General features: G+C 42.4%; 1 protein-coding gene across 2 annotated transcripts in view; it reads left to right on the top strand.

Moving 5' to 3' along the window:
* LOC120541392 (aminopeptidase N-like) overlaps window positions 1-23,269 on the top strand; it is a 137,702-nt gene that overhangs the window by 101,652 nt on the left and 12,781 nt on the right. For both annotated transcript variants that reach the window (XM_039772968.1, XM_039772969.1), the window contains 9 exons: window positions 1,196-1,322; window positions 3,417-3,571; window positions 4,327-4,440; window positions 4,776-4,919; window positions 7,598-7,663; window positions 7,821-7,886; window positions 12,614-12,789; window positions 13,714-13,790; window positions 17,863-17,996. In XM_039772968.1, coding sequence (XP_039628902.1) covers window positions 1,196-1,322; window positions 3,417-3,571; window positions 4,327-4,440; window positions 4,776-4,919; window positions 7,598-7,663; window positions 7,821-7,886; window positions 12,614-12,789; window positions 13,714-13,790; window positions 17,863-17,996 — 1,059 coding nt within the window. The remainder of the gene's footprint in view (window positions 1-1,195; window positions 1,323-3,416; window positions 3,572-4,326; window positions 4,441-4,775; window positions 4,920-7,597; window positions 7,664-7,820; window positions 7,887-12,613; window positions 12,790-13,713; window positions 13,791-17,862; window positions 17,997-23,269) is intronic.

Below are 23,269 nucleotides of genomic sequence, written 5' to 3'. Positions count from 1 at the left end.
AGACCCAATGGTGGGTCTGCAGGAATTGAAGTAAAACGTCAGTGTAAGAGAACAACAGTACAGGACCTCTGGAGGTGTTAAAAGTGTCCTCACTCTCCATTCCACACGTCTCAAAGGGTTTTTTAGGAGGAATCAGGATTTCAATGAAGAGGGTGGAAAGGGCAAAAAGCAGTACTGATCTCCATTTCAGAGGCAGAGTGATTAAGATCCCCGCAACTGTCCCAAATGTCCACAGCTGACAGGATGCAGAAGCTGATGAGGGTACAGGACAATGTTGTTGGGGTGTTTCTGTGGACGTGCCTCTTCAGCGGTCTATGGAATGCAGGGAGAGTATCTCAGGGTTCAACAAAGTAGAGTCTTGTTTTCCAGCTATACTGTATAAAAGTGTATTGCTTGGCCTTTTTCTGAAAATGTCTATGCTGGAGTTATGGACAAGAGACTTGTCTGATTTTCATGTTTCAGATCAACGAGGACAACTGCAGGCCATTTGTTGGCCAAGGAACAGTTGTCAAGTTCTTTGTCCTTGCCTGGGTGTTTGAGTGATTAGGGGATTTTGACAGACATCTCTGGACTTGATTTAAAGATTAGCAGAATACCTACGCTGAGAGCATATGATGAAGATGGAAATGCAGGCGCAAGCAGACACCAGTGAAGGCGACAGTCACCTCCTTCCTATTATGAGGTGTCACTATGGAACATACGAGGGATGTTCAAAAAGCTTTTGCACTTTTATATTTTCATTGGAGACAGTGAAGGTAGGAGGAGTAGTAATTGGGAATTAAAAAGTTGGTACAACGCTGGGAAAATAGTATGGCAAATGATAGTGACAATGTAGAAAAGTGGTGTAATTTGTTTTTGAAATTCATAATAAATAGAGTTATGAGAAATTGCAGAAACTTTTTGAACGTCCCTCGTATAACATAATAGGGGACTGGCAGACGAGGAAGGAGCAGCCTACACTTCTGCTTGAAGGCAGATTGAAGGCCTTTGGGGAATACTTAAACTGCTCTCTTCTGACTATCCTTGGACAGGAGGCAGACACTGGAGATGACACCACTTTCTGGACATTAACTCGATGTGTAAATACTTAAATAAAAAAGCTAAATGAAAAAAGCCATTTTAAGACACATGCAAAGAGAAATGCAGTTGGAGTTGGATCAAATTGACACAATTACTTTTTTTGTTAATTTTACAGATTAGTATCTGGGCTCGCAAGAATGCTATTAATGAAGGCCAAGGACAGTATGCCTTGAATAAAACAGGATCCATACTTTCTTTTTTTGAAAGCTACTATAATGTAAAATACCCTCTACCAAAATCAGGTGAGTTTAACAAGTACTTACAGAATTACAATAATCAAAGTGTGCTGCTCATGGGACAGTACGATGGTGCACGGTGTGAGAAATGCCATATGGGAACTGGCATCCCGGATGGAACACAACTTGGGTTCTTACCCGGCAGGGTTGCCTATAATATGGAGGATATTCTATGCGGAGCAGTTTCTTCCCCAAAACATTAGAGGGCAATCTCCCTGGCTTTGGTTTCCCACTTGGACACCCACAGGGCATGCTGGGTATTGTAGTCCTGTGGAGCAGTCCCTGTCGGGTTCCATGGGAGCCTCCAGGGGGAGCTGAGGGCATACGCAAGCCCTACTTTTCAAGACTTCCAATTGACCCAGAAGTACTTTCTTTGAGCTGTGCCCCTGGCGCCGGAAGTACCCCAGGGCCCGAGATAAAAGAGGAATCTCGACCCCCAGCCAGGCAGAGTCGGGGACGGGAAACAAGAAGGATAATAACTCCCCTGGGAGGAGTCGGAGGAATGTTTATTGGTGTATTTGCTGTGTCATATTAGTCTTTATGTAAGGAAGGAGATAGTGGAGATATTTTGTTAATAAACAGTGTTTTTTTTTTTTTTTAAAGGGAATGCCTTGTGTGGTTTTGTCTGGGACGTTTGGGGGTCTGTGGCGCCCCCAATTGGTCACAGTGCGTCACACTTTGTAAGATGTCGGTGTGAATTGTGATCCAGTCTCTTGCTGCATGTGCTTCACATGGTTTGCATGTTCTCCCAGTGTCTGTGAGGGCTATTGTTGAAGTAAAGTGTGTATGGATTACATGGTTTGTGGCAGTTGCAGATTTGTCCCGTGTGCTGGTACAGCGTGTGTGAATGTGTTTATTCTGCCTTGCTCCTCAGGCTGTAAGAATAGGATCCAGCTCCTCATAAATGAGTAATGGGAAGAGTTGGCTTAGGTAAATGTCTGTCAGACAGTCGTTGTCCAACCTGTTATATCCTAACACAGGGTCACGGGGGTCAGCTGGAGCTAATCCCAGCCAGCACAGGGCACAAGGCAGGAACAAATCCTAGGCAGGGTGCCAGCCTACCACAGGACACACACATTAACCAAGCACACACTAGGGACAATTTAGGACCTAACCTGCATGTCTTTGGACGGTGGGAGGACACCAGAGAACCTGGAGGAAACCCATACAGACACGGGGAGAACATGCAGACTCCTAGCAGGGAGGACCCGGGAAGCGAACCCAGGTCTCCTAACTGTGCCACTGCGCCACTGTGCCGCCCCTTAGGTAAATTAAAGATAAAAATTACACTGAATGCATCAGCAAATTGCAGGGCAACTCAATAAGGTAAGAAAATAACTGGAAACATTGTGCCTACAGAGTGTATGTATATAGATATATATGGACAGCACAGTGGCGCAGTGGGTAGCGGGTCCTCCCTGCGTGGAGTTTGCATGTTCTCCCCGTGTCTGCGTGTCCAAAGACATGCAGGTTACGTGCATTGGCGATCCTAAATTGTCCCTAGTGTGTGCTTGGTGTGTGGTTGTGTGTGTGCCCTGCAATGGGCTGGCACCCTGCCCGGGGTTTGTTTCCTGCCTTGTGCCCTGTGTTGGCTGGGATTGGCTCCAGCAGACCCCCGTGACCCTGAAGTTAGCATAGAATGGGTTGGAGAATGGATGGATGAATATATATATATACAGTATATATGATTAAAATAGGGCGGCATGGTGGCGCAGTGGTAGCTCTGCTGCCTCGCAGTTAGGAGACCTGGGTTCACTTCCCGGGTCCTCCCTGCGTGGAGTTTGCATGTTCTCCCCGTGTCTGCGTGAGTTTCCTCCCACAGTCCAAAGACATACAGGTCAGGTGGATTGGTGATTCTAAATTGGCCTTGGTGTGTGTTTGTGTGTGTCCTGTGGTGGGTTGGCACCCTGCCCAGGATTGGTTCCTGCCCTGTGTTGGCTGGGATTGGCTCCAGCAGACCCCAGTGTTCAGATTCAGCGGGTTGGAAAATGGATGGATGATTGAAATAGTAGAAGAACAATTCCAGGTCATGTTTTCTTGAAATATTTGTTACCAAGGGCCCTTCAATACATTTACTGTGTATTTCCTTCTCATTCTCAGATCAGATAGCACTTCCAGATTTCAATGCAGGTGCAATGGAGAACTGGGGTCTTGTGACCTACCGAGAGACTGCTCTGCTGTACTCCCCCAAGATCTCTTCAATAGGAAATAAGGAGCGAGTTGTGACAGTGATCGCTCATGAGCTGGCACATCAGGTAACACGCATGTCCTAAATTGTTCCATTTGTTTCATCACTGTAGAGATGGTTGATCACAAGTGAGCTTCTCAATACATCGTAGACCTTAAACATAAGCTAAATGGTAGGTCAGAACAAAGAAAAATGGCGATCATGGCTGCAACATGATAACATTTTAAAAACCAGTGAAAGTAGCATTGTCTTTAAATACTCAGAAGCTCTGTGTTTGTTCTCATTAGCATGAAGGTTTTGAGATTTCCTCTGTTATAATCACAAAACCACTGAGGTGGCATAATTGGAGGACCAGGAGAGAAAATGTAAGTCAATCAAGTCTGAGTCCAAGCCACACAGTCAGTAGTGCAATCTCCAAAACCGAAATGTAACACTGAAATCAAGGTCCAAAAGCTGCACCCTGCATGTTGGGGTCTAAACAAGTCTCAAGAGTGTGTAGATAAGAGAGGGCCTGTGATGAACCTGCCTCCTGCCCTGAGTTGGTTCCTCCAGTTCTGCTGAGAAAGGCTCTGTCCTCAGGACCCTGAATTGGATTAAGCAGGTCTGAGAGAGTTATATTATGAGACGATCATACAGTTTATACAAAAATAACATGTCGGCTAGGTGCAAGAGTCGGCCTTGTACCCACTGGCTCCAACTTTTCCATCCTGCACAGAATAAGTTCTGTAAGAAAGTGGAAGCATGGCGTGAGGAGGACTGATCTCTGTATGTTTACTGTTGAACTCTCTGTCTAAAATCTGTGCCATTCCTCTCTTTTTTCAGTGGTTTGGAAATCTTGTGACCTTAAAGTGGTGGAACGACTTGTGGCTCAATGAAGGTTTCGCTTCCTACGTCGAGTACCTTGGTGCAGACAATGCTGAGCCCGAGTGGAACATTGTGAGTTTTCCTCCTCTTTTCAAATGTGTCTGCCTATCAAATGTCATGTGGGGTCATGTCATTTACAAGATGCTGTCTTCCATTAACTTAAAAGTCCAACAATCTCAAATGGCAGCTTCATCATGAGGTGAAAGTTCAGAGTACATGTGACTGGATTTTTTCAGCTTTTGTCAACAGCCACGTCCATGTTATTCCAATTAAGTGAGAAATGGGCAGCTAGGTTAATTTTTTACAAGCACAGGTCCATTGTTTGCCATGTAAAGAATGTTTTTGCTTTTTCAAGACCTTCCTTATTTGCCTTCATAGCTTTGAAACCTCTTATTTGGTCTCTTTAGAAAGATCTTATTGTCTTGAATGACGTCCATCGAGTCTTTGCTGTGGATGCCCTTGCATCCTCTCATCCGCTGACCTCTGAAGAAGAAGAAATCAACACCCCGGCTCAAATCAGTGAGCTTTTCGATTCCATCTCCTATAGCAAGGTACTGTACCATTACTGCACAAGAAGAATGAGCTCAGCTAGCAAAGGTCTTTTATACCAAATGAATGAACTTACTGTTAGTGCCAGTCTGCAGACGGGGCATTTGTGACACTTCAGGCTAGGCAATATTAGATGATACTTCTGGATAAGCTATTTTCCATTTAGGCTGAAGACACGAAATATACTGCAAGTGATCAAACAATTTATAAATGCACCGTTGGGGGCAGAACACATATCTAATAGCAGCATGGAGGAGAGTGTTGCCTTTTTTATTTGGAGAGAAAACATTACAACAGAAACCAACTCAATCAGACAAAGTAGAGTAGCATTTGCTTTGAAAACAATCTGAAAATTCTCAGCGTTCGAGTCCCACCTGCCAAAGGGAAGAATGCAAATAGAGAACTGCAGATAAAACAGTTCCCTGTATAGAATAAACTTGCTGGTAGAATAAAAAAGATAAGGACAGACCTGGCATGTTTACTTTAGAATTATATTAGTGGGTTCTTGCCAAGTACAGAAAAAACATTTGAACAAAAATCCTCATGAAGAGAATTTGAATTTTTTCAATCTGAGGTAATATATGGAACATCACCTTGATGACAGATTGGTCAGATCTGAACAGATCCTTCTAGTTCATCAAAACTGGTCTTCATGTAAGTAGTGTGGTATACGATATTACAGTCAGTGTTCTGTAACACACTCAGCTTAGTGTCCCAAAGGTATATGCCAACTGTAGTCCTTATTTGTTCACTCTTACCAGTCGGTCACTATCAGGGATGACTGCCACTGTAGCTAAAGACTTCCCCATTTCTTTACATTTATGACCAAAAGAGAAGAACCAAAACAAGCAGAACAGAAGCTTTACACCAGGGGTCTCCAACCTTTTTTCCCCTGAGAGCTACTTTTACAAAATGAAAATGGTCGAGAGCTCCTCATGTTTTCTAACGTTTATTCTCATAGTTTATTTCAACCCAAACAAACTTAATAAGCTTGTTTTGCCTGAACATTTACAAAATGTTGGTGTCCACAACTCACATTTTGCATTTAAACATCACAAAAAATATTGAGTTCACTTGCAAGTGCATTTTGGATGTCTGTATGCATTTTCTAGTGTATTTCGCACTATTGAATTAAAACATGAATGCTGTCAACACAAAACAATGTAATTCCAAATACACAGTTTGTCACATGTCACTGTGTCACTTTATTCATATGTCCAGTGACATGTGAGACGTGTTTTTTAGTTAGTCAGATGACTGGCACTGAGGTGTGTGGTGGAGTTTAGCCACTGAGGTTCGCTCTTATGGAGTCATTTAAATGTTCGTCTGTCAGTCTTGTTCTGAACTTTGATTTCATGACATTCACGTCAGACTCACAGAGGTATGGAGACCCAAACAAAGCAGACATTTTCAGAGCTGCTTGGTGAAGATTCTTCTAGTTATCTGGCTCTACTAAGCTCCAGAAATGCTGAGAATGCTGTCGAGACTTTAACTGCACATTATTTTGAAGGTTTACTAATATATCTATCCTGATAAAAGGCAAAGCCCTCACTGACTGACTCACTGACTGACTGACTGATTGACTGACTGACTCACTGTCTGACTCACTAACTCACTCACTCACTCATCACTAATTCTCCAACTTCCCGTGTAGGTAGAAGGCTTAAATTTGGCAGGCTCATTCCTTACAGCTTACTTACAAAAGTTAAGTTTCATTTAGAAATTCTACGCGTAACGGTCATAACGGTCAACAACGTCCGCCATGTTGAACTTTCTTATTTATGGCCCCATCTTCACAAAATTTGGTAGGCGGCTTCCCTGCACTAACCAAAACCGATGTACTTACTTATTTCGGTGGTATGATGCCACTGTCGGCCGCCATATTGAACTTCCCAACATCACTAATTCTCCAACTTCCCGTGTAGGTAGAAGACTGAAATTTGGCAGGCTCATTCCTTACAGGTTACTTACAAAAGTTAAGCAGGTTTCATTTAGAAATTCTACGCATAACAGTCATAACCGAAACCGATGTATGTACTTATTTCGATGGTATGACGCCACTGTCGGCCGCCATATTGAACTTTCCAACATCACTAATTCTACAACTTACCGTGTAGGTAGAAGGCTGACCCCATCTTCACGAAATTTGGTAGGCGGCTTCCCTGCACTAACCAAAACCGATGTATGTACTTATTTTGGTGGTATGACTCCACTGTCGGCCGCCATATTGAACTTTCCAACGGTCTTTGTTGCCCTCACTGACTCACTGATTCACTCATCACTAACACCAACAGCATTAATATGATGAATTCACACAAATTATGTGTTTAACCATCTGTTGATTAAGTTCGTAAGCCTGCTCTGTCCTAAGCAGGTTATCCTTGCAGCCAGAAAGGAAGCAAGCATAGGTGGGATGAACGTTTAGCACAAATCATGCAGAGAGCAAGAGACACCCCTAGCCCCTCAGTCTGGGAGACATCAAGAATAGACAAGAACATGTGCAATGAGCTTGGCCTGTGGACCAAATCCAAACCTCTGGAGTTGTAATTGGGTAGTCATAGCCATTGAGCTTTTATCAAAGTGTTGTCAATGTGTAACAGTTCAGCCTCTAATCTTAATATGTTTTTCATTTTCTTTCGTTGTATTTCATTCATTTACCTTCTGCTTATTCTGTCTACAGGGAGCATCTGTTTTAAGAATGCTGTCTGAATTTCTGACTGAAAAAGTCTTTCTTCAGGGACTAACGGTACGTTTTCTCACGATTTTCTAAATCCATCATTCCAGATCAGGCTCCTTGTAGAACACTCAGCTTACGTTATACATGCATTGGGTTACTTCTGTTTACTGTGTAGTAAAGTGTGCCAGTTAACACATTCATTATGCTTATTCTTTTTATTTTTCAGTCCTACCTGACAGCCTTTGAATATAGCAATACTGTGTACCAGAACCTTTGGGATCACTTGCAACAGGTGAGATAAGAAAGGGAGAAGCGATAGGAGAATGACAGATTTTATTACACATGTGGAATGTGGTTCATTCATCCAGCTAAGGTTCATACTGTATGGGACATTTTAGTATAGTGATCTCTTCTGGGATGCAAGTCCACCATCACATGCCCTGCAGTTGTAATGGCTGAGCAGAAACCCGAGCATTAATGTGTCTCCAAGAGCTTAGATGAGGTCCAGGCTGTTTCACATTGTGTTCAGGTAGAGGGGTAGATGTAAACACTAGCATGTAAAAAAACATCTTCACAGAATGCATGACAATTTTATTTAGCCTTACCTTTTAATGCTCTTGCTCAACTCCATTTGAACAACACAACTAGTGTTAAATTGGAGGACTTTGCATACTTGGCTGAGGTGATGCCCACCATGAGGTGAGGTAAAGGCCAAATGTCCTTTTACATTTTCATTTATGTTCTTAGCAGATGCTTTTACCCCAAATTAATTTACAAACGAGGTCAACATAATGGAGCGTACAAGGGAACTGTTTAGAAGCAAGTGTGACAGGATAAGGTGACAAAATTGATCACCACAAGTGAAGAGCTCAGAATGACATCAAAGTGAGTTACACCTTCAGGTTTGCAAAAACCTAACAGCTAATATCCGTTAGACAGAAATCCACCAAATAAGAGAGTCGTCAAATGCTTCTTAAACAAAATGCGGGAGTCAGCAATTCAAATGGAGGTGGGCAACTCACTCCACCAGCCAGGAGCTACACATAAAAAGACTCTGGATGAAGACTTGGCACTTTGCAGCTGTGGCATCACCAGACACCACTCATCAACTGACTTGAGTGGGCGAGAAAGAGTATAGGAGCCAAATGATCCTTTAAAGGCCTGTTTTTGTGTCTTCAATTCCATGGTATCCTCATTATGTACAACATTTCTAAGAGCAGTGTATGTTTACCAGTAGTGTGAGATTCTTCTAATGCTATTTTTACACAAAAAAAAACTCAATAAAGCACACAAAGCAATGTTTTCACATATAACTCAACATAAAATATCTGTTGCTGCATGCTGTGGTTGCTGTTGGCATCTCTGGCAACAGGAGCTGCATGGGGTGCGGCTTGATGGCCTGCGGGAATGTATGGCTGCCTGGTACTCTTTGCACAGCAGGTGGGTGGTGGTCGCAGTCGCAATGCAAAGCAATCTGGTTTGCACCGCTTGTCATCATAAGTGTCGGACCACCCAGGCGAACGTTGCTGTAGGCACATCGGCTGCATCAAATGTGTTCAGCACCATGATCAGCTAGGGGCCGATCCACTGATGCTGGTACCTCACTTTCATTTTTTGATCTCCATCTCCAAATCACTTGCATCAGTTTTGGAGTCCAGACAAGTCAGAGTCCGATTCAGCGATAACATGCAAAGCGTTGCCCATGGAGTATGTTGCTTTGCGCATTCACTTTGGTTTCTTGTTAGATGACAACTCCATTTTAGAAGTTGTTTGCTCTTCATTACTCAGGCCTGCACGGGGAATCAAGGTCAAATCAACGAAGCAAACTTTCCTCGTAGTAAGGGAAAGTCCAACTATAACATAACGAGTTTTGTTGTAGTTTACTGCTGATTACCGTCCTCTACCCCTGAATTTCAACAACAGTCGATATCAGCCCTGAATGAGTTAAACACATCGACGGAGTCGATGTCCAGTGGAGGTGGGCAGCTCATTCCTCCAGCTAGGAGCTACGCATGAAAAGAGTCTGGTTTGACACTGAATGCTATACAGATGTGGCATCACTAGGCGCCATTCATCAGCAGACCTGAGTGGAGCGTAGGACCCAAATGACTCCTTTCTTGAAGGCCTAATTTTTGTGTTTGGCCATTTCAATTTCATGTTGACCTCATTATCTACGACATTTCTAAGAGTAGAGTGTGTTTACCATTATGTGAGATTCTTCATTCAGGGAGCCAGAATGTCCAATGGAGGTGGGCAGCTCATTCCTCCAGCTAGGAGCTACACAAAGTGAGATAAATCCCATTGAGTTGCTGGCTGTGAATCAGGAATTGGACTTTCATACAATGAGATGACTGTGTCCACGGCGAGATGGCAGTGCTAGAAGTTTAATACACTGAAGTCATTGCTAAAATATACTACCCAATTGATTTATTGAAAGTAATAGCCAGGAAATCAGGGCACAAGACTGGCAAGAAAATGGCCACTCAGTTTAAGTGACTTTGTAGTTTTTACCAAGAGCCTACCATGGCAGCAAAATTGTTAGGAATTTATTGCATTGTTATTTCTGGCAATTATGACTGTAACATCTAACATTCAAATGAAAGTTATTACAGAAGAAAATTTCATTTTTAAAATACTTTCAGAAAATTAGATGAAATCTCTTTTATACTTTCAGTAATAGTGTGGCGCAGTGGGTAGTGCTACTGCCTCGCAGTAAGGAGACCCGGGTTCGCATCCTGGGTCCTCCCTGCGTGGAGTTTGCATGTTCTCCCCGTGACTGCGTGGTTTTCCTCTCACAGTCCAAAGACATGCAGGTTAGGTGAATTGGCGACCATAAATTGTCCTTGATGTGTGTGGGCTGGCACCATGCCCTGGTTTTGTTTCCTGCCTTGCACCCTGTGTTGGCTGGGACTGGCTCCAGCAGACCCCCGTGAACCTGTAGTTAGGATATAGCGGGTTGGATAATGGATGGATGGACATTCAGTAATGTCAGACAGCACACTTTGACTCAGTCACCTGGTTTGCTTACCTGGACTTTGTTGGTGTGGAGTCTGCACATTTTCCCTGTGTCTGTGTGGATTTTTCTTACACATCTCAAACTCTTTATAGCTTTGGTTCACAGGTCTGTGTGCATGACTGGACGCTACAATACATTGGCACCCGGGGCAGAGTTGTTCCAGCATCAGTTACCCTGAACAAATGTGCTTGGCAGATCCCGTATAGAAATAAAAAAAATGATTAAAAATGTAACTACGTCAGTGGAGTATCCGATTTACCAGCAGCTATGCCTTTCCTCAATTAATTGCATTTATGCGGCACAGTGCAGTGTTTTCTCATATATGTTGGGGAAACAAAAAACGTTCTAAAACTGAGATGCGTGCAACATCTGCGCTTGATTGAAAATCAAACTAAGGTCACGGCTCTGTATATACCCATTTTAAATTATCCGGACACACTCCTGTATTTTTTCCGCTGGAACAAGATCCTTTATGGAGTAAAAAAGGCAGGCTTCGGAAGGAAGCTGAGTGGATTTTTAAATTGGACACCATGGCCCCTAAGGGCCTTAATGAGAGAGGAGACGAGCTCATGTGGGAATGTAGTGAATGTTAAGGGTTCAATTAAATTGAAGTAGAACTCATGTGAGAATGTGGAGTTTATTAATTGTTGGACTTGTGGGCATGGATTCAACTTAAAATTGATAATAAAAGATTTTATACTAGGATTGACGAACCTGTGCATTCGGGATATCAGTAATGCTGGAATCCCCTACCCTAAACCTGAACTGGATGAAGTTGGTTTGAGAATGTGACTGTTTCAGACTGTTCCAAGGTGTCGTTACAGTTTATCATGCAGTAAAATGTTATGAAGTCAGCATTTAGAAACATTTCTTTGTAAGTTATATTCAGGGTTGTCTAAGATATATGTATTGTGTGATGCCCGGGGTGCGTACAGCCCCCCTAACCCTGACACAGACAGGCAGGACGCACAGGTTTTGCCACACAGCATACAGTTTATTGCCATCCACGGCACAAAGTAAAGCACAATCCCTTCTTTGCCGCTGGTCCATCCACTTCTACTCCTTCTCAGGCTTTGTGCTCTTCCTCCCGATTCTAGCCATTAACTGTCTCCTTTTATAGGGCACCCGGAAGGACTCCAGGTGCCCAACAAGCCTCTTCCGAAAGCACTTGCGGGTGTGGTGGAAGTGCTGCCAAATAGGGCCCTGTAAAAGTCCAGGTGCCCCCTGGCAGTGGCCGTGGGGCCCCAACAGGGTTGAGTTTCCATGTTCACAACCCATGGCCCTGCTGGAAACTAAGGGGGCTGCCCACTGTCGGCCCAGGTGAGACAGGGTCTTGGAAATACTCTCTCTCCCCATACTCAGGGCGTCCTAGCTGTCCACCACAGTGGCAAGGAGAATAAGAATCTGCCAAGAGTTTAAATCCTCAGGACTGTGCTCTGTGACATACCAACTATTACATATACCCACTATTTTGTGAAATATCTATCCATCTACTTCCTAATTCCATTTATCCAAGCAAGGTCACAGGAAAAATGTTGTGAAGGATAGAAACCAACCCTGGATATGCCACCAATCGGTCACAGGGTACCCACATGCACTCGACCACTCTCACTAACACCGTGCCAGTTTTAACCTACCAGTCAACCTGAGTTGAATATCTTTGGGATGTTGGAGGAAACTATAAAAGCTGGGGAAAAACTCACAAATACAATGAGAGAACATGCTTGTGGTGAAAGAGAAACTGTGAGGCAGCAATCTGAAGGCCCCATCAACAAAATCACTGATATTTATATACCGTGTTATAAATCAATGCAGGCTTTTAAGAAAAGGACTTCAACTTATCTTTAAAAGTTAATGTTCCTGCAGCAAGTGTTTGCTTTTCACAGCCACAAACTGATCTGCGCTGGTTGTTCATGAACATTGACTTTGTGTGATTCTTTGTCGAATGGAAACTTGGAAAAACAAAACTTTTTTTTTTTCTGTTCTTCTCCCATTTAATCAAGGCACTAAATAGCCAGACAGAAGTGAAACTCCCCGAGACAGTAAGCAACATCATGAATCGCTGGACTCTGCAGATGGGCTTTCCAGTTGTGACCATTAATACCCAAAATGGAAACATCTCTCAAGAACACTTTCTTCTCAATCGCTCATCCATCGTCAACAGGACATCCCCATACCAGTAAGCAATATGAAATGGCAGAGTTGCAAGTCCCTCACTAGAAGCTTAGCCAGCCATTTTGGAGCCATGGGACACTCCTTCTGGTCTTTACTGTCTTTTAAAAGGAGATTGATTAACTCAAATAGGACCCTGTAAAGGTCCAGACGCTTAGGAGGAGATTAATTAACTCAAATATATTAAGGAATTTAGTTTATTTAAGAAAAAAGGCAGTGCTTAACATCTGTAGACGTATCCATTCCAGATAAATAGGTGTTTAGAACTGTACATCCTCCTCATCAGGCAGAATAATACTGGTGCCAGAGACTCAGGCTCTTGATTGCTTAGGGTCCAGTTTTCTTAATTTTTCATCCACTTCATGTCATTTGGATCAATAGTTATGTTGACTTGATATCTTTATCTCTCTATGCATTTGTCCACCATGTGTACACCAGCATGTTATCCAATGTAGGCAGGCTTGATTCTAACTTGTGGTGACTCCACTGAGCATGAAGTAGGCAAAAATATTAAAGAGATCAATACTGTTTATGTGATTTAAAATGTCACTAATAATCAATAGCATGCTTTTCTGTAGATCTGAATTTTCAAATTGTATGTTGAAACAGGGGCGGCACGGTGGCGCAGTGGGTAGCACTGCTGCCTTGCATTTAGGAGACCTGGGTTTGCTTCCCGGGTCCTTCCTGCGTGGAGTTTGCATGTTCTCCCCGTGTCTGCGTGGGTTTCCTCCCACAGTCCAAAGACATGCAGGTTAGGTGCATTGGTGATTCTAAATTGTGCTTGGTGTGTGTGTGAGTGCGCGCCCTGCCTTGCACCCTGGGATTGGCTCCAGTAGACCCCTGTGACCCTGTAATTAGGATATAGCGGGTTGGATAATGGATGGATGGATGTTGAACCAGGACCTGACTTTTTATTTTTTATTCTTTCTAGCTACGTCTGGTTTGTGCCCATCACTTGGATGAAACCAGGAGAGAACGAGAAGACTTACTGGATGCTTAATAAGTCAGGTACACTTGGCAGCGCTTGATCATTATGAGGCCAACCTCAGATGGCACATGACTATAGCCGTTTGTGATTATGAATGTGTTGCAATTAATCCATTAGGTACCTTCATCAAGATCACTTTTGGATTTACTTTGATGTATTTAGCAAATACAAATGGTGTACTTTACATAAAATTAAGGGAATATGAGTACTTAGTATGCTGAAAATACAATACAGAAAAATAATCAATTATAGGCAAAATGTTCCAATGTAAGCCATCCCAATCTGAGGGGGCTCATGTGCCTTCTGTATGATTATTGTACACAGCAGTAGAGTGTTGTACCGTGTTAGCCACAGATTGATACAGGAGAAAGTAGGGTGAAATGACACATTTTAATGGCTAGCTAAATAGATTAGAAATGCAATCTTTCGAGGCAGCTAAGGTCCCTTCATCAGGCATGCAGAGGCCTGGAAGAGCACTGCTCCAGCACAATGATTCTGCAGAGGACTGAAATAAAATGAATGTTCTCTACTAGATAGATTTATACCCCTTGTTTTGTCTTGGTAGAGTTCAACTGTATATTCCTCTACTTTCCCCTTTTGTATTCTTTATTGTGTAGCCTTTGTCAGAATGACTCAAATCTCACAGACTTATCACTGTTTCTAAGGGACTGTACCATATAACTTCTCCCCTCCTTCCTTTCTACATTAATAACCTCAGGCAATTAAAAGACAAGCAGGAGTTAAGTTACACTTTAAATAATGCATTATTAATAATATTCATAAATAATAACAATATGCAAAGTACATTTGAATATGGGCAACCATACAATCTGATAAATGGTGATGTGTAGTTTCAGGCGGCACACAGACTTGTTAGTTACTTAAAAACGTCTCTAATTAAGGCATCATTTGTGGTCAGCTTTCTTCAGAACAGGCCACATGCCTGTCTCAATATGGCCGCCGAGCTGTGCTCTTCATTGTGTTGTCCCTTTCAGTTCATGGTGTGAGATGGTCATTCATCAGTTTGGTAAGAGAGAGGGGGTGAGGTAAAGTAAGCATATTTTTAGGTTTTCTGTCCAACCCCTACAGCCAATAGGGCGTTGTGGTACTTAAAGGCTTCTAATACAAGCCAATTCCAAACAGCCATACTTCAGACCGATGGGGCAGAGAAGACCTTCACATCTGCCCCCGTGAAGATTGCCAGTTAGGCAGTCTGGCTTTCCTGTGGGGGTTGATTGAGGGAGCCCTGCAGAGAAGCATTTGCCAAACTTGTTTGAGGCACTTCCCTTAACCCTGTTGTAAAAATGACAAAGGACTGGTTGTTAAAAGAGGGGAAGGGGTCCTTGACCATCTAACCATTGCTGTTCTTATCAATGATAGACATTAGCGTTACAAGTTACCAATAAAGACATACAAAATACACTGCCTGGCCAAAAAAAAAGTTGCCACCAAAAAAAAAAAGGTCACACACTGTAATATTTCATTGGACCGCCTTTAGCTTTGATTACGGCACACATTCGCTGTGGCATTGTTTCGAGAAGCTTCTGCAATGTCACAAGATTTAGTTCCATCCAGTGTTGCATTTATTTTTCACCAACATCTTGCATTGATGATGGTAGAGTCTGACTGCTGCGCAAAGCCTTCCCAACTCATCCCAAAGATTCTCAACGGGATTAAGGTCTGGACTCTGTGGTGGCCAATCCATGTGTGAAAAAGATGTCTCATGCTCCCTGAACCACTCTTTCACAATTTGAGCCAGATGAATCCTGGCATTGTCATCTTGGACTATGCCCGTACCATCAGGGGAGGAAAAATCCATTGATGGAAGAACCTGGTCATTCAGTATATTCAGGAAGTCAGCTGACTTCATTCTTGGAGCACATACTGTTGCTAAACCTAGACCTGACCAACTGTAGCAACCCCAGATCATAGCACTGCCCCCACAGGCTTGTACAGTTCCCTTCGCATTGTGTGTGTGGAAACGCTCTTACTTTCACTATTAAACATAGACCTGAGTTCTACTGTTGTTTTTCTTCGATTTGATTTCACCAAACGTTTAAGTGATCGCCGATCACGATCATTCAGGATTTTTTTCCGGCCACATATCTTCCTCGAAGACGATGGGTCCCCACTATCCTTTCAGTTTTTAATAATGCGTTGGACATTTCTTAACCCAGTTTTAGTAGTTTCTGCAATCTCCTTAGATGTCTTCTCTGCTTGATGCATGCCAATGATTTGACCCTTCTCGAATAGACTAACATCTTTTCCACGACCACGAGATGTGTCTTTCGACATGGTTGTGTACGAAATGAGAAGCAACTCATTGCACCAGTTGGGGTTAAATAACATGTTGCCAGCTGAAAGATAATCGCCCAAGCAGTAATTATCCAATAGGAAGCTCGTACCTATTTGCTTAGTTAAATCCAGGTGGCGACCTTTTTTTGGGCCTGGCAGTGTATTTATTAGCTTATATGCAAAATTTCACACCACAACATCCCTAGTACCTGAAAGCTGGCTTTTCCTCCAATCAGTACTGCACTATGCAACTTCTTTTATCATTGAATATTTCCTATGGAGGCCCTATTTTCCCTTTTTATACACTATATTGTGTAGACCTTAATAAAATGTCTAAAATCCCATACACTTACCACTTTGTGATCAGGTACTTTAGTGGCCCCCCACCACCACCTTTTCATCTACATCTACAACCTCAGGTAATTAGGCAGAAAAAATAAATGGGCAGGAGTTAAGTTACGCATTTAGTTATGTATTATCGATAAAATGCCGAAAAATAGTAACCTTTTGAGGGCGGATGTCGACTTTTGTCAAAAGGAGGGGTCGAGGGGTTGATCAACTGTAAACGGTGACAGAACTCGCCATTATGTTTTAGCTGGTGTCCCTTTGCTAGAAGGAAAATTAGCACCATTGGTTTGACTGAGATTCCCCACGCTTCAGTGAGTGGCGAGTAGCAAACAATGGCAAAAATGGCATCAATATCTGGCGAGAGATCAAAGCAAACGTGATAAGGCAGAATACTCCAAGGATAACGTTTCGCATATTATCGCTCAATTGTCCGATTTTCATACAAGAGATTGAAAACGAACGTGAGGTACCAGCATCAGATGATTGGTCCCCAGCTGATTGTGGTGCTGAACAGGTTCATGTAGCTGACGCACCTACGGCAATGTTCACCTGGGGGGAGTGCCACTTACAATGACAAGAGGTACAAACCAGATATATGGATGCTGCTGCCAATGCCCCCAACCGCCTCACGAAGACAGCGTGGCTACTAGGCTGCTGCATATTCCTCACGAACTGGCGACCACAACACGCAGCAGCAGATGTTTTACGTTGATTTCTGCGTGAAACTATTGCTTTGTGTGGTTTTCAGAAAATTGTGTGTTTTGGAAAAAAATTTCAGCCCTCAATATTGCAGCCCTGAATATTGGCATCCCATACCTTTACAACCTAAGGAGCAGTGCTTCTTGTGCCCATCTGCGCCATTTGGCTTATTTTCAGTCTGGTTTCCTTTGCTACCACATGGCTTTTGAACGGAGTTTTGAAACAGGCCACATGCCTGTCTCAATTTGGCTGCCGAGATAGATGGTGATCTTCTCATGGAAAAATGAGAGGAAGAGCTAAAGGCAAGGTGACCAACTTTATACCCTTCTTACCACAAATCGCAAACCAATGGGGACAAAGGGTTCTTCCTGACAAGGTACCAGTGAAAGCACCCCAGTAAAACTCAGACTCCAATGGCTATGTTTAGTCAGTTTTTGTCCTTCCTGCAGTGGATGGCATATAAGCTCATGTAAGTCCAAACTCAGTCACCTTTGCCAAACTGGTCTGATACCTTCTCCATCTCCCTAACCAGAACTTTCACATCATGAGTCAGTCCTTACGACTTGGGGGTTGGATGGATAAACATCTCACCAACATTTTACAAATAAAGACATGCAAAATATTTATCAACCTATATGCTAGAAATCATTCCACCACACAACTGTATGCATGGACTTGCAGCCACAACACTGATTTCTTCTGAATGAGCCCTAGATCTGTTATTAACTGTTATATTTATTTTCAATATAGAAATAGTGAATGATTTTGCTACATCTGGAGATAAATGGATCCTGGCAAACATCAATGTCACTGGCTACTACAGGGTTAACTATGACATGGAGAATTGGGACAGACTTCGCACACAGCTGGAGACCGGCCATAACGTGAGTACTGGAATTAAATAATGGCTTTGTCAGTGCAAGACCAATTATTCACGCTGTGCTAGTGTCCTCTCTTTCTTCTTCTGTCTTTTCATAGAGTCTGTCTGGGCCATTTAAAATCGACGCTTAAGTCAAGCCAGTGATAGGCTATTTAAAACTTAAAATGAAGGTTGCTTGCTAATACCGTGTTCACTTTAATGATTCAGAGTTGATATTTTAACTACACTTTGGTTTGCACTTCAAGAGCACAGGTGTCGAACTCCAGGCCTGGAGGGCCGCAGTGGCTGCAGGTTTTTATTGTTACCCTTTTCCTAATTCCATTATCCAACCCGCTATATCCTAGCTACAGGGTCACGGGGGGTCTGCTGGAGCCAATCCCAGCCAACACAGGGCACAAGGCAGGAAGCAAACCCCGGGCAGGGTGCCAACCCAACTGCACTAACTCCTTTTCCCTTCATTTTAATAGCCCTGTTTTTAAGGATTCATTCCTCTGAATTAAATATTTTCATAATTAAATGTTAGCCAAACAGAAATGAGACATGAAACGAGCTGACAGATGAACAGCTAAACTGGGGCTTCAAACTCCATTCAATTTCACTCCAACCAGTTTCTTAATAAGAAGACAATTTTTGCTGTTAATTAGACAGATAGATAGATAGATAGATTATACTATATGATAGATAGATAGATAGATAGATAGTGAAAGGCACTATATCAGATAGATAGATAGATAGTGAAAGGCACTATATCAGATAGATAGATAGATAGATAGATAGATAGATAGATAGATAGATAGATAGTGAAAGGCACTATATCAGATAGATAGATAGATAGTGAAAGGCACTATATCAGATAGATAGATAGATAGATGTGAAAGGTACTAATTGAGAGATAGATAGGTAGATAGATAGATAGATAGATAGATATGAAAGGTACTATAAAGTCAAAGTCAAAGTCAAAGTGAACTTTATTGTCATCTCAACCATATACAAGTATACAGATAGACGAAATTGCGAAGCTCAGGGTCCACAGTGTAACAACATGATGTGCAAATAGTAAATTAAAAATAGAATAAAAATTTTAAAATTTATAATTAAAACACAAACAAACAAGACAAGACATTGTGCAAAGATAGGACAAACAAGTAGCAGCAATATTGATGTGTAAGATATGTAATATAATAAGTAAATAAATAATAATAATAGATATAGATAATACAGAAATTATCAGTGTATGATAATAGTTGTTTAAGACGTGTGTAAACAATGACAGGTCAGAATGTTTCATAAATCCTTAGAGGTCAGTATGAGATTTTCAGTTTTTTGCAGGATAGTGGTTTTCATGTATAAAAGTTCTGTTTTGTAGAGGAGGTTGAGGCCGTGTGGAAGGTCCCAGGGGGCAGCCTGGTGTTAAGGAGTCTAACAGCTTGGGGGTAAAAACTCTCCTGCAGCCTCGCAGATTTGGCTTTGATGCTGCAATATCTTCTCTTGGATGGCAGAAGTGTGAAAAGTCCATGTGAGGGGTGTAAGGGGTCCTGCACAATGCTGCAGGCCTTGCGGACACAGCGTTTGTAAAATATGTCTTGTAGTGAAGGGAGAGGCACCCCAATAATGTTCTCTGCTGTCTTCACTATCCTTTGCAGGCGCTTGCGGTCGGATATGTTGCAGTTGCCATACCAGACAGTGATGCAGCTGGTCAGGACACTCTCTATGATGCCTCTGTAGAACATGGTGAGGATGGAAGGGGGAAGACGTGCTTGATTCAGCCGCCTCAGGAAGTGTAGTCTCTGCTGGGCTTTCTTGATTAGTGATGAGGTGTTATGTGTCCACGTAAGTTCCTCAGTTAAGTGCACACCGAGGAACTTGGTACTCCTAACAATCTCCACATCTAAACCGTTGATGCTGAGCGGGATGTGGGCAGGACGTGATTTTCTGAAGTCCACGATTATCTCTTTTGTTTTGTCGACATTGAGAGATAGATTGTTGTCTTCACACCATGCGGACAGCCATTTCACCTCATCTCTGTATGCTCTTTCATCATCCCTGCTTATCAGTCCCAGCACCGTCGTATCATCCGCAAACTTGATGATGTGATTGGTGTTGTGCGTGGCTGTGCAGTCGTGAGTCAGCAGGGTGAAGAGCAGTGGACTAAGCACACAGCCCTGCGGTGCTCCAGTGCTCAGTGTGATGATGCTGGAAGTGTTGTAGCCCATCCGAACTGACTGGGGCCTCTCTGTCAAGAAGTCCAGGATCCAATTGCAGAGGGTGGTGTTTAGGCCCAACCTGCTCAGTTTTACCACCAGCTTTGGAGGGATGATTGTGTTGAAGGCAGAGCTAAAGTCTATGAATAGCATCCTGACATATGTGTCTTTTTATCCAGATGTGTCAGGGAGATGTGAAGAGCAGAGCATATGGCATCCTCAGTTGACCTGTTTGAGCGGTATGCAAACTGAAGAGGGTCAAGGGAGGCAGGGAGATTAGTCTTTATGTGTGACATGACTAACCTTTCAAGCACTTCATTATGATTGGTGTGAGTGCAACTGGTCGGTAGTCATTCAGGCATGTCACTGATGACTTCTTTGGCACTGGTATGATGGTGGTCGACTTGAAGCATGTTGGGACTGACGACTGGCTCAGAGATGTGTTGAAGATGTCTGTGAGGACACCAGCCAGTTGACTGGCACATTCTTTGAGCACAAGACCAGGTATGTTGTCAGGTCCTGCAGCCTTCCTTGGATTGACTCTGGATAGAGTCCTCCTCACATCTGTTATGGAGAGACAGAGTGCTTGGTCAGTGGAGGGAGGTGTTGCTTTTCTCGCAGGCTCTTTGTTCTGTGCCTCAAACCGTGCAAAGAAGTTGTTCAGCTCATCTGGAAGGGAGGCATCACCATCACTGCTGTGTGGATTGGGCTTGTAGTTTGTAATTGCCTGAACACCCTGCCACATACGACGTGTGTCTCTGGTGCTGCTGAATTGTTTGTTGATCTTCTGCGCGTATGCCCACTTAGCTCTCCTTATAGCACGAGACAGGTTGGCTCTGGTCACCCTAAGGGCGGCCTTGTCTCCAGATCTGAAGGCTGCATTTCTGATCTTGAGCAGCTTGTGCACTTCTCTTGTCATCCAGGGCTTTTAGTTGGCTCTAGTGGTAACATCCTTGGTAACAGTAACATCCTCTATGCATTTGGAGATGTAGCCAGTCACAGAGTCTGTGTACTCCTCCAGATTGATGGAGTCACCATCCATAGCAGCCTCTCTGAAAAGATAGATAAGATAGATAGATAGATAGATAGATACTTTATTAATCCCAAGGGGAAATTCACATACTCCAGCAGCAGTATACTGATACAAAAAAACAATATTAAATTAAAGAGTGATAAAAATGCAAGTAAAAGCAGACAATAAATAATGTTAGCATTTAACCCATTATTTAATTCCACAGCCTGTTTTTGCTCTCTTTCTGCCCCAACAGGCATTTCCAAAACTGTTGATTTTTCTCTTTTTTGTAAGAACAACGTCAAAATGTTTTGGTGACCTGAGAGTTCAACTTTAGTGAGAACTTCACCCTTCTTTATTTTCACATATTGTGTGATGGGTGCAGGTTAGCTGGTCATGTGGCAGCTCGTTTTGTGTCACGTTATTGTTTGGTTGCTACCAAAGGAAAAAGAAACAAAGGGGCCTGAGTCAAGTTAATTAAAATTAAGGCAAGGGTTAGAATGAAAACCTGCAGCCACTGCGGCCCTCCAGGACCAGAGTTTGACACCCCTGTAGAGCGTCCTTGACAGTAATGTTAATTATCATTTCTAATGAGCACCGCGTACAAGATATTTTCAAACTCTGGGAGCCCTGGCACTCTGAACTGCCATGTAGAGGAGGTCAGTCCGTAGAATAGAACAGAACAATAAATTTGTCACTAATCTTTTGTTGTGTTACGGGGATAAAAAAAGATTCAATACTACAAAAATCAGTAGTTTCCCTAATTGTTTTGCCTTTGTTTGCATGCCGTTTAAGTGCAAGTATCTCAGTAAGGGCTTTCCATTTTATTGATTGAAAATTTTAACATTCATGCTTCCTTCTTTATAGCGCCACCATGCAAACATCTCACACTGCACTCACACTCAACACATTGCCCGGCAATTCAGAGTTTCCAACACCATATAAAAGTCAGTGGCAAGGAGAGAGCAATAAAAAAAAAACAGCAGGATACAAAAATGAATAACACGTCAGTATAAAAGTAAAACATGAGAATTAAATACTTAGGTATTCTTGACCATGATGTTCTTGTAAAAGAAAAAATAGAATTAAAAAATGAATGAAGCATTAAAAACAAAAGCAAAGACAGAGAAAAAATGATCAACCATTGCGTACACTGTACCAACGTTTGTGTGTTTCATTGATGGTGGTGACCAGCCCTTCCAAAGTGAATCACTCAGCCAAACAGGTAGCCATCCATCCAGCATCCAGCGGATGCTTTACTGCACCTCTTTTCATTTCCACCCGTGGAGGATGTGGTGTACTTGGACACCTTGACAGTTTTTCTTCTTCTATACTGTGGTAGAAATTTAACATTTTATTAAAGAAAGAAACATCCTCTAACAGGACAAATCAGTAATCAGGCAGGAGAGAAGCTGTTCATGGTATCTTTTAATTACTTCTCGGCAAAATGCATTAGAGGGAGAATTCTTCAAAAGCACTCCAGAACAGTGTGGTCAGAATGATCAGAGAAACAAAGAATAGAGCTTCAGTTTATAAACTATTCAATTTACATAACAGTGTCAATCAATGCATACATTTTACTCTGGTTGGTCCGTTGGTTAAAACCCAAATGATTCATATAAAGTAAAACTCTTAATTATTTTATAATCTGGTTTTTTTTATACCTTTTGAGATTAGCTACCACCCTTGAAATTTCTGTGCATATCACAACTGTCCATTCTCGTTTATAGGACGTCTGCTGATTTCTTAGTCATCCTTCAGTTCATTTTGTATTTTACATCAACTTTCTTCTGGTATATTCTTTATTTATTTGACCATCTCAGTATTTTTCCTAAACCAAATCTTATATTTCAGTGTACATTTTGTTGTTCAGGTGACCTTTATTTGGTTTCCCACCTTTATTAAGCCTTTATGCTATTCCTTTAAGATGAATGCTATGTTACCCTCAAATTATTCTTCCACAATACTTCCTAACAACCGATTGTAAAAAGGCCAGAGTTCTCGGCATTAAAAACGCAGGCTCATCATGGACTTTGACACGGGCAGCATCCCTACATTCAGGCT

The sequence above is a fragment of the Polypterus senegalus genome, chromosome 12 (genome assembly GCF_016835505.1).
Source record: "Polypterus senegalus isolate Bchr_013 chromosome 12, ASM1683550v1, whole genome shotgun sequence".
Taxonomy (NCBI): Eukaryota; Metazoa; Chordata; class Cladistia; order Polypteriformes; family Polypteridae; genus Polypterus; species Polypterus senegalus.
Note: the sequence above shows the minus strand (reverse complement) of the source record. Positions and strands in the feature narration are given on the sequence as shown.